This window comes from Saccostrea echinata, unplaced genomic scaffold, assembly GCF_033153115.1.
Source record: "Saccostrea echinata isolate AGI-Se365-2 ecotype Australia unplaced genomic scaffold, CSIRO_AGI_Sech_v1 ptg000062l, whole genome shotgun sequence".
NCBI classification, from domain to species: domain Eukaryota; kingdom Metazoa; phylum Mollusca; class Bivalvia; order Ostreida; family Ostreidae; genus Saccostrea; species Saccostrea echinata.
The window spans coordinates 5,114,478-5,126,472 of record NW_026889811.1 but is presented as its reverse complement, the minus strand read 5'-3'; the positions used below and the strand labels follow the sequence as shown (position 1 = coordinate 5,126,472).

The following is an 11,995-nucleotide window of genomic DNA, read 5'->3' as shown; positions in this document are numbered from 1 at the left end:
AAATCTTTTAAATGAATTCCTCTCGACAAAAATTATAACTAACAGCTTAAGCTGATGAAAATAACCATAATGACAATATTTTTACAGTTTAAACTCTGTTCCGCCCCAGGATGCAATCCCATCAGGTATGTCTACTAAACTTAAGGATTTTTTTTGTTTGTTTGGCTGTTCTGTTTGTGTTTTGTTTAAACATATAAAAAAAAAAGAATTCCTTAATTGCTAAAGGGTCCCAGTTAGGAAATTAGTTTGAAAAGTCTCAAAAAATTCTTATGCAAAGCTGATCTACATTACTGTAAAGACACATGAGCATAAAAGAGTAAAAATAAATTTAACAGGCTTTAAAGACCTTAATAACATAATCTATTAGATATATCATTGCAAGGAAATGAAATTGATATTTGACTGTTTACTGTCCAATTTAAAAGACAGGATAAAATACGCTTTAACATGACAATGTTCTAAAATACTTTATACTGCAAAAGCCATTATTTAGGATTTTTTTAACAAAAAAATATTATATGTGTCCTACAGATAAAGCACAAAACAAAAATAAATAAGAAGGAACCCTTCCTCTAAAGATATAAATAACAATATGGACAATCATTAGGTTTACAGTACTGTACGCCAATTACCATAGAAATATAACAATCAGAGAATTCATTTCTCATATAGTTGCGATTTTTTCATAACGCCGTTACCTGATTGGTTAAATCATCGTTATTTGAAGAGTCAACAGATTCAACTTTCCTGTGTATACAACCTCCAGAAGCATACCCATTGTACCCGCCAGAACAGTAGATATGCTGGCTATGATCTGAAAAGTTCGAGATCCTACAGACGATTCTAAGCACTATGGATCGGAATTTATGTCCTGTGGCACAATACAAAAAGAAGTTCATGGAATGATTAAGATACATTAACAATTCCGCTGTTGTGCGAACCAGCCAAAATTTCGCCATCTCCTTTGGGTTATTACTCACTTGATAGCTGGCTATCATAACTACATTCATGGGTAGAGTCGTTACACAGAAGGCGAACGAAATTGTTAATAGCATGACTGTTAGTTTCGAGCTCTTGTTTTTTGAGCGCCTCTTTAGCTCTATTTTGTTTAGTGGAGCGTGTTGTAAGGATCTGCGACTATGTGTGGCACGAATCACTTGTCTTATGATGAGAATGTTAAAGAATGAAATGGAAATAACGGGAATGGTGGAGTACAAGGCTGCATCAATCCAAGGCCACACTTTTCTTACTAGAAATTCATAATTCTTGAGACCGTCGCATTTTTGACCCATATCCGTTCTTATTCCAATGGTCCATATTAAATGCGAATTGATAAGGATAAAAATAATAGCCAGTAAAACCACTGTCTTTCTTGCACGTTCTCTACTGCACCAACGCGTTGCTTGCAAAGCATGACATACAACAATATATCTCTCCACAGTTACGGCAAAAACCAGCCACGCGGAAAATTGACTAGAACTGTAGGTCAATAAATTTACAAACTTACACATGAAATCTGATACATGTATGAAGTCATTTTCTAGAATTTCCCCAATCCATAATCGAAACAGCCCTATAAACAATACAATGAGATCAGCAATTGACAAAGCGGCTAGAAACACATTAGTTGAATGTCGCGCCATGGACTTGTGACGTAATATGAAAAATGACATCACATTACCAACGAGACCAATGATGATCAAGAAAGGGGGAATATATCGCCGTAAGAAACGTTGTATGTGAAATTCCTCATAATCCTCTAATGAATCTTCTTGCTGAACTGGGTTGGAAATTATAGCAGATATCTGATCCAAGATTTCCTCATCTGATGCATTTAAGTTATAAAATCCCATGTAGCTCTTCAAACGGGACATTGCCAATGATACATTTGGATTCTTTTTATTGAACAAGTTCTTTAGGAGATTGCTGAAAGTAGACATGTGACGTTATAATTAATAACTATATAGAAAATTCAATTGTTTACTATTAAACGGAAAAACTTTTGAAAAATGTTAAGAATTAAATAATTTATATAGTATCCCGCGTGGCGCAGTGGTTAGAGCATTCCCTCTAGAGTCGCGGAGTAAGGAGTTGATTCTTACATCGCGGGTTCGAATCCCACTGTGGGACGTGTAGACAGGTCCTTCGGATGAGACCGTTTAAACCGAGGTCCCGTGTCGCAGTAGGTGACCCTGAGTGCCGAGTATTTGCAGTTCTAATTCGGCAAGTGCTGACGTCTCCATATGAGTGAAAATTCTCGAGAAGGACGTTAAACAATAAACAAACATAATTTATATTTAAATAAATATAGATATAATTAAAAAAGCAATAATTCACTGGGTAAAAAGTTAATGAAAACAACAAACTGATAGTGACTTCAAAGTGCAAACCCTTGACAAACAAATCAACGATAATTATAAACCCATGTAATAAGTTATCATATAAACATAGTACATGTGCATGTTTTGAGAACTAATAGAGAATTACCTTATTTAGATGTTCATGAACAAAGTGACTTCAAAGTGCAAAGCCTTGACAAACAAATCAACGATAAGTATAAACCCATGTAGTAAATTATTATCATGTTACATGTAAATGTTTTAAGAATTTACAGAGAACGAACTTTTTTAGATGAGCATATACATCATTATATTCATCTTCTGGGTAAGAAAACTGTCTTATTACACGTTCTCGAAATTCATAATAAGCATAAACGATCAGAAATGAGGAGACTGCATTCTTTCTCACAGTTAAAAATGCTGGGTTTTGTTGATTGCAGTTCTTTTCTGTTCTTTTTCTAGCTCCTCCATGGCACCTGATGATCCCACCTGATGTTTGTGGAGGTCCGTGTTTGCTCTGCTCTGGACTTTGAGCTTGAACACTGTTCGTTATCTCCATATTTCGTTCTCATTCTGTGTCAGTAAAAATAAGAGTCCAGTGAATGGTTTCACTTTAATCAACTTCCTCACCTCCTGTCGTGAAAAAAGTAAACTCAGAAAAAAAAAATCCTGTATATGTGTGTGTAAACTAAGGATTGAATCAGATTAGCTCTTTCCAAGGGAAAATCTGCTTTACCGAGTTATTCCATTCACAGAAAATTGAAAATCAGGGGGAAAAAATCACACTATAATCATACTAGACGTATTTATTCTTTTGTTTCATGGAAAAAATATTTTAAAAAACAGGTTTTATTTACAACTGCAAGATAGTCGATGAAGCTTAAATTGCTTAGAAATAGGAACAGTCTAAAAAGTTTTTTTTTTCAAGAAAGTGATTGGGAAGCGAAATATTGCACCTCGATTAACCACTTCTAAACCTTTTTAGTTACTTTTTTTTCGTAATACTAATGCAGTAATCAATTTCTTTTTTGCGTCACTTATTAAGAGATTTACTTTTTTCAAACCCTTAAAAATGAAAAAAAAATGGACAGATACAAAATATTTAAAAGCCTTATGAGATTTTAAAAATCGAGTATAATAGATTATATACAAAGTCAAATACTTTTAATTCTATAATGATAAGACCATAATTAAAATTCTTCAAAATCTAGTTATATTTTGTATTCGATAGAAGCATCTTTGCTTCTAATATAGATGAGAAGAGTGCAACATTTACAGAAACATGCATCTATTAACGAAAAATACAACAATTTGCAATGTGAAGTTTAATCATTGTTGCAAGTCTTTTTATTACAAATATCACAGTACCTTCAATATTATTAAACTTAAGGAGGCTGGGGGTCAACAAATTAACCATCAGATATAACTTATTTTTTTTTAGATATGATATCTTAAGCTGTTACGTACTGTTAAGTACTATCATTTGGCAAAGAAAAAATTCATACATTTTAGTTTTAAAATTTGATCATTTTTGTATATCTTTATATGGAGCTCTTCTTCTAAAGGAGATCAATATAATCTGAAAATGGCCACAACCACCCAGCCCTCTTAAGATTTTTCCCCTTTAGTACAATTCTCTTTTCTGCTTGAACTTTCAGTAAGGCTTGACATTCTCGGCGATACATACAATGTATTTAGCGTCTCTCAAATCGTGACCAACATTCTCACTGGTTAAGAAATTAATAACATTATCAACTTAAGATTGTTGTTGACAAACGATGAGATGACATAAGCCACATCTCTTTAATGCAAGAAATGGTGTCATTGGTTCTTTAAGCTTGCGTCAGTCCCATGCTTTTAATCCCATGTAAATTTCACCCGTAAATGAAAAAGCTGTGTAAATTTCAGTATTGATGAGCTAATTTGGCAACCAATGAGAATCTAGGTCATCATTTGTGTATCGCCGAGAATGTCACGCCTTACTGAAAGTTCTAGCAGAAAAGAGAATTGTACTATTGTTGCTGAAGCCAAGTAGACAACATCCGTTTAGGTCAAAGCGCATTTACCAAATCGCAACAATGTAATACACACCTGTACCTTTTGTATTCTAGTGTTGACTTAACACTTCGATAATACAATGAACATCTTTGAAGGACGCTCTATTCAGTGATATATTAAAGGGGTGTATGTTCCAATAATTACCGATTTTTTTTATCAATGAAACAGAGTTCATAGAGAGGTTTTGCGATGCTAAGTCTCTCGAACCCATGTGGTGCAGGATATTGAAAAAGAGTAAACTTCGTGAAAAATCCTTTAGAGATGTTTTATGCAGGAAATCAGATAGTAGGTTTTGATTCTTGAGTTTGTTGCAAATAAGATTCAATATTTATCGATGATTAGAGGGTAATGTTAATAAATATGGGATATATATACAGAAGGGGAAAATATTATAATATAATATATATACATGTACATGTACCGTTGACATCTAGAGTAGAGATGTGTGTACGAAAAGAAAGAAATTAGCATAAAATAAGATTGATTGTATGTTGTTTTACGTCCCATTCGAGAATTTTCACTCATATATATATATAGAGACGTCACCATATACCGATGAAGGGCTTCAAATTATTTTAGACCTTTACTCGGCACTGAGGGCCATTGAGCAGTGAGGGTTTTTTTTATCGTGCCAGCGCCTACTGTGACACGGGGCCTCGGTTTTTAGGGTCTCATCCGAAGGACCCACAACTTTTACTTTAAAGTGCCTACGAAGGAACAGTTGCTTCCTATTTTTTATCGACTTGGGTCAGTCGCGGCCGAGATTCGTACTCGCGACCTTCCGATCACGGAGCGACATAAAATAAGAATAATACAGCAAAAGACTATCTTCGTATTGGTTTGGCTTTGTATTTCTAATGAACATCACCAATTATTCTCTCTATCAGTTTAGTCACCAGGCAAATGACAAATTATAGCACATGCTACTGAACTTCATTAGGACTGGAGGTTCAGAAATTCAATAAATTGGTCAGTTTTGCATAGGGAGCACAGATTCGCCGTATTCTAAACTTTATCTGACACTGCAAATCACATGTCTTACGGAAAGTAAATACAAAACTATGCTTTTTTCCAGCAAATAACGTAATTATGACAAAAATCTTTTTCATTGCTTGGAGGCCTTTTAATTATACAAAATAATCTATACATTGTCGTGCAAAAGTTATTAAATGAATAAGATTGCTATAAGCGTTGGAGGAATAATTAAATATGATCATATTTCTTGAGTAAGCAGACTGCGGGGGAAAAAAATAAGGAATAAATGAGCCTTGCTATTAAGGGCAGAAAATATCATTTTCTTAGTAACCATTGATAGTCGTTCGTCTATTGTATATGTATATATCGACTTTATGTAAACTACTTTTCATGTTTTTAATAATAACAGTCTAGAATATAATTTTTTTTATGAGAAGAACTATCAAAACCAATCAATAATCGATGCAAAATTACTAAAAATTGTAAATATCCCTAACCATTATTTTATTTTATTTTAAATTTTGGTAACAAGAAACTATTAGTATTATATGATTGCGCCCATGGGAAAAGGGCCCTTATGGCAATTTTTACACATTTTAAGTTTTTCATGGATATTAATAGAGGAAGGTTAGAATTTGCCAAATCTGAATTTTTATGGTCCTACGTCAACTCTAAGTAGGTTTTTTCTTCATTTATATCAATGATACTGTAACAGGTAAACAATGACGTCATGTTACTTTCGCACTAACGTCAAAAGTTTCTAGAGTGAATATGACTTTCAGTTTGCATTGTAATGTTACTACGGTAATGAATGTATGTTATTGAGCATTTCCATGAACATTTTTAAGTCATTGTCTCTTTTAATAATTGTATAATATGATAATAAATAGTTGTATTAACTATTATCCATCAGGCACGCAGCAGTGGTGTATAGAATTATGAGTGTGTGTTTGTTTTACATTTCACTATGCTGGAATGTCAGGAAAACCAGAGAAGCAAGCGGCTTCTGTTCAATATCAATTTATTCTCTCAAAACCAAAGTATTTATCTCATGTAATATCGTTTGAGAAACCTGTAGAATTCATTCGAAAAACATCTCATTTTAAGCATGGCTCTCGATAGGACAAGATATCAATTTTTTTTTTGGGGGGGGGGATGGGGAGGGGGGTTTGAATCCAGTATAAACGATATCTCTTTCAAAATGTGACGTTAAAAAATATTTCAAAAAAATTCTCGGGAACAACAACAAAATGGATGCTGCTGGGTAGTGAAAATTTGTTGTTGTGTTTTTTTTTTGTTTTGTTTTTGTTTTCTAAATATAATAAGACAGAAAATTTGTGAAATGTAGTGAGTTACCGTATACTGTACAACAATTTAAGGACATTAAGTTGATACACTGCATGTTAAGCAATATTCGATAAAAAAAAATTTCAAACAAAAAATCATCAGGACTTCTGCCCACATGTGGTAACAAAACTTCTTTTTTTTTTAATTGAAATGATACACATTTTTTCAGTCACAGCAAGGAAACTTTTTGAATAATTAATTCTAAGTAAGCAGGTTGATAAATTATAAACAAATGGATGAATTATAATTCACATGCATTTAAAATGAAAGGAACAGATCCAGGATGACCAGTGGTTGGATTGTATGTGTGTGTGTGTGGGGGGGGGGGGTGTTAAAAGTTAAATGACAGAAACATGCAATACTTGTAGTTAACATGAGTTTAATAGCATACGAGGGTTGTCGTATTTTTAAAATCTTCCTACATTTTAGGTGTGCAGGGGGGGGGGGGGGTGCCTTCCAACCACCAACCCCATAACCTCCAAATACGTCATTTGGTTAGGTTTGAAATAATATTGAAATAATTCCTCAATTTTTTTTTTGCACCTTGAACTCTCTCCTTACGTACAAGTATATAAGCATGGTCATTTTCAAAACGAACAGCGATCATGAGCTCCACATGCCTGGAACTGGAGACTTAACTGCTATCAAATCTAGTTAATCCTAAAATAACGATTTTGTTTGATTTTGTAAAATAAAATGGTTTTAGAAGAAAATGTATACACTAGGTATTAATAGATATCGGGTATTTTATTGTCATTTCAACATACTTTATCCGAACTTTGAATGAAATCAATATGTCATTTTTTTAAATTAATATCAAATAGATTTTTCTAAGAAATAAATAAATAAATAATCAGATATATGTTGTCCTTATGAATCAATGACATGCAGATTAATTAATAGATTTTTTTCGGCTGGGGGGGGGGGGAGGGGTGTGTGAAAATTAATTGAAAGTTTTATATATCCAGTCAGTTAAATGCGACTGGTTCATAATATTCCTTGACTGGCTGAGTTTTTAAATGACAAATTTTTTACGATGTGGCACACATTTAGGTACATGTAAATATTGTTATGTGATGGTGTGTGTAGAATCCCCCCCCCCCCCCCCCATTTCTCGCGGCTTCTTTATTGTATGAAATTCTAATGTTATTGATTTCAAAAGTTATTGTATATGAAGTTTTACAATATAAAAATTCCATTCTGGCCCCATGCTAGAGACTTGGATATGCTTATCCTTGTAAAGCTTTACAGATACACTGTAAAGTAGGTAGGTCCCGGTAATATAAAATGACCCTGGCCCTCTTTCCCGGTCTCCAGCACTGCCACAAAAATGAAAACTTGCAAACATATTCTTAGTCTTTTGTGCGGTATATTTTTAGCATTTAATTTAATTTGTACAATGCATGTTTAAATACAATTTGATCTTAACAAAATTTATTTTAATAAATCCAAATGACAAAATCAGCCTGTTTACATAATTCAACGGCAAGTTAAGCAATATCATATATACTAAACCGATAACTGAGATTATTATTTCAATAAGAAAACGAGTTTTAGATTGATAATAGAACTGTAATGACATACAGTGCGGAGATTCTATGAATGACAAGGATTACATATATTTGACTTTTAAGGAGGCTGGGGGGTCAACAAATTAACCACAAATTAACCACCAGATTTAACTTAATTTTTTAGATATGATATCTTAAGCTGTCAACTATCATTTGGCAAAGAAAAATTTCAAAAATTTTAGTTTTAAAATTTGATCATTTTCTATATCTTCATATGGAGCTCTTCTTCTAAAGGAGATCAATATAGTCTAAAAATGGCCACAACCCCCCAGCCTCTTTAAGTGACTAAAAACTGCAGATAAAGCTAAAACCTTTGAACTTTTTTATGCACAACACGAGTTCCAAAATGTTATATTTTCGAGTTACTGAAAATAAATATACAGCAAAATAAAAAAAAAAAGAGATAGAGATTTCTTTTCATAATACGATATTGTTGTGTTTTTGAAAATTCGCCTTTTCATTAAAGTTTCACATTTCACATTGTATTAATAAACTGGATTTAATGTAACATCTCTCTCTCTCTCTCTCTCTCTCTCTCTTTCTCCCTCTCTCACACACACATCAGGTATACATACATGTAAACTTTTTTTAAAGCTAGAACAATTAGAACAATTTTATTTCATTCGGTAGTTTTTGTTTGTTTTCAAGTACTGACATCGGAAGTGGCAACAACAAAAATAAGACGAAACAATTTTAATTAAATTTCATTTTATTTAATTTATTTAAATTTATGATCATTATTACCGAAAAAAAATTTAAAATTCAAGTTATTTTAAAAAATAATTTCATGTTAAATTAAATAGATGCACATGTAACAGAATTAAAAAATAAATGAAAGTCTGGTTCAATGTAGCATCTATTTCTTATTCTATTTTTTTCCTCTTTCACTTTGACAGCTAGCAGCTAGTTCCATGAGCTTTCAAAAATACTTTTAAAGAAAATATAAATATAATACTTACAATTAAAACGTTTTTTTAACTGATGATAAGTATGATTTTTAAAAAATATTTTTTATCCTACGGGAGCAAATTTGTATGAGTATGTTGATTTTGAATGGTGTTAAAAAAAGAAAGAAAGTCCCTCTCTGGTACCTCTCTAATATCTCGCTTGTCAGAGTTACCTCTCTTGTTTTTATTTATAGTTCTTAAAAATAATGTCACGTCTGACATTCGTTCGTACTTTTGCTAGATTTGTGAAAACTTACAAGAATACTTTTCTTTTCTGTTGGAAGAAGTGTGATCAGTTTCAAATTTTTGGCAATTAAAGCATTTTACAACAAAAATTTATGCACGATGTACCAATGCTTTAATGTTTACATGATCGATGTGTTGAGAATGGTGGGGCGGATCTTATACAGGAAAACGATTTCCTCTGCAATATTTTGATAATATACCCGTGTCTAACAAATAACTTCAATTTGTCTATATATCAAAATCGCATTCGTTCATCCATATTCAATTATCCAGAAAATCACCTTGTCTGAAGCTTCTATACATGTATAGAAAATGCATAGCCCAGATCAGAGACATGTAGTAAAGAAACGGGTCTCGAATAAAATTCTAAATATTTTAATTAATATCAGTGGACTTGAAGATCAAGACGTGAATTAAAGATATAAATGAAAATAAATAATTATTTCAATGTTGAGAACAACGACAAAAGTGAGCTAGACGTGTAAAAACGTAAAACACGTGGATAAAAAAAAATCTGCGTCGACGCTCACCGTCTGCAACGTCATATCTTTATGACGTTATTTCTCTGTTTTAGCAAAATTGCCATAAGGCCCTTTTGTCATGGGCGCAATCATATATGTTTCCTACCAAGATATCAAATTAGTCAGCGTAAAGGTAATTTTATTTAAAACAAGAGATCTTTAATTTAAGTCGCACAAGTTTGTCTAAATATTATCTTATTGCATGAGACAGCAAAATCGATCTTTTTCTAATGCATGCTTTTGCTTGTGATCTGTTAATCAGAGGCCCGTGAGTATTGACAGTTGGTCAATCACATATCAGATTGGGAAACTAATGTCTCTTGATCAAACGTTGCCTTGCATACATATATCGAGTCATCAAGTGTCACACTAATGCGCCATTGACGGTTATACGTTGTCGGCTTCAGTATCACCCAAATCAACGCAACATACTCCATTGCAATAACTCACAATTGAAAATGTTTTACAAATTGTTATCACTGAGTAAGTGTAACATATTTCACACACACGAGGGGTATTATATTTTTTATTCAATATATATAGCGTCAATTCAACAAGGTGATGTGTTGTCGTTGATTAAATGATCTTGTAAAGATCTTATTCTGATTAAACCAAAGCACATTAAAATCTTTCCCGGTAACGTCTGTATCAAGCCTATTGCAACATTTTTGCCATGAATCCAATCATGAAATATAAATGGTTTGTATGTTCTTGAATGACTTTCTCTTATAACTGCTGGAAAATAATGCTTACGCTCAATTAGGACCTCACGTCACCTTCTCATTCTTCAGTGAACCATCAAAACTGTGCACAAAATATAGTTCATGAAATCCGCAAAAGTGAAAATAGAATGTATTTACAACAGTGTGAAGCGTTTACAAAATTAAGTCAATAAGGAAAACAAAAAATAATTTTGAAAGAATAACCATCTGATGTTAGGAATTTTATAAAACGGGGAATATCCAAGATATATGACATAGTATCACATAGTATAGATATACTTCATAAGGACACCACTGGTTTCCGTATTGATATGCATGGATCACATTGTGAGCCCTGTGTTGAAAAAAAACAACATTTAGATGACCTCTGGTCTCCTTAGAGACGCTGAATTCTGGCTTAGGTGACATGTAGTCTCCATATTGTACAGTGTACCATATTAGTAACTTTTTGTCTCCGTATTGATATACCGCATTACGACTCTCCGTATTGATATTCAATACAATATTAGGTGACATCTGGTATACGTATTGATGTTCCACATTAGATGACCTTTGGTCACCGTCTTGATATAATACACCAAATGACCGTACTGTTCTCCGTATTGTTGTACAACAATGCATGTAGGTAACCTCTGGTTTCCGTTTGATATACTAGTAACACCTTAGGTGACTTAAATTTTGTAATTATATGGTCTCCTGATCTACATTACTACATAATACTAAATGTTACCTTTGACTTCTGGTCTCCGTAATAGTGACCTGTGGACTTTTTTGATTACATCTGGTCTCCATATTGATATATAAAGCATATAGTCTAGTATATCAGTACGGATAGCAGTGATCATAATGTGATATATCAATTGAATACGGAGACCAGTTTCACCTAATGTGATTCATTGATTGTTGCTTTATAATTATGTCCATCTCGAATTTTTTTACTCGTATGAGGCGTCATCAAATACTGGTGAATGTCTTGATATTTTCTCTCATCCCAGGGTTTTGAAAAGTGAGGGTTCTTAATTTACATCTTGTGAAACGGGTCCACGGTTTTAAAAGTCTCATCCGAAAGACCCGTGATTCTCACTTCTAATGTCGTACGCTTGGCGAATTGAAGGAGCAGTCACTACATAATATGTTAAACAACACCTAATGTGATTTATCAATACGGACACCATGTCACCTTAACCAGGAGACCATAGGTCACTAATGTGGTATATTAATACAGATATCAGAGTTCATCTAATATTGTACATGTATATCAGTATGGGA

At 33.0% G+C, this 11,995-nt stretch overlaps 1 protein-coding gene across 1 annotated transcript; it reads right to left on the bottom strand.

Annotated features, from left to right (window-relative positions):
* Window positions 1–678: 678 nt before the first annotated feature.
* LOC133175456 (probable G-protein coupled receptor 139) lies at window positions 679–1,946 on the bottom strand (the record flags this gene model as incomplete). The annotated part of the gene is made up of 1 exon (XM_061310558.1): window positions 679–1,946. A coding segment is annotated over one exon (1,263 nt), but the record flags the coding sequence as incomplete, so codon positions are not given.
* Between the last annotated feature and the right edge of the window lie 10,049 nt (window positions 1,947–11,995).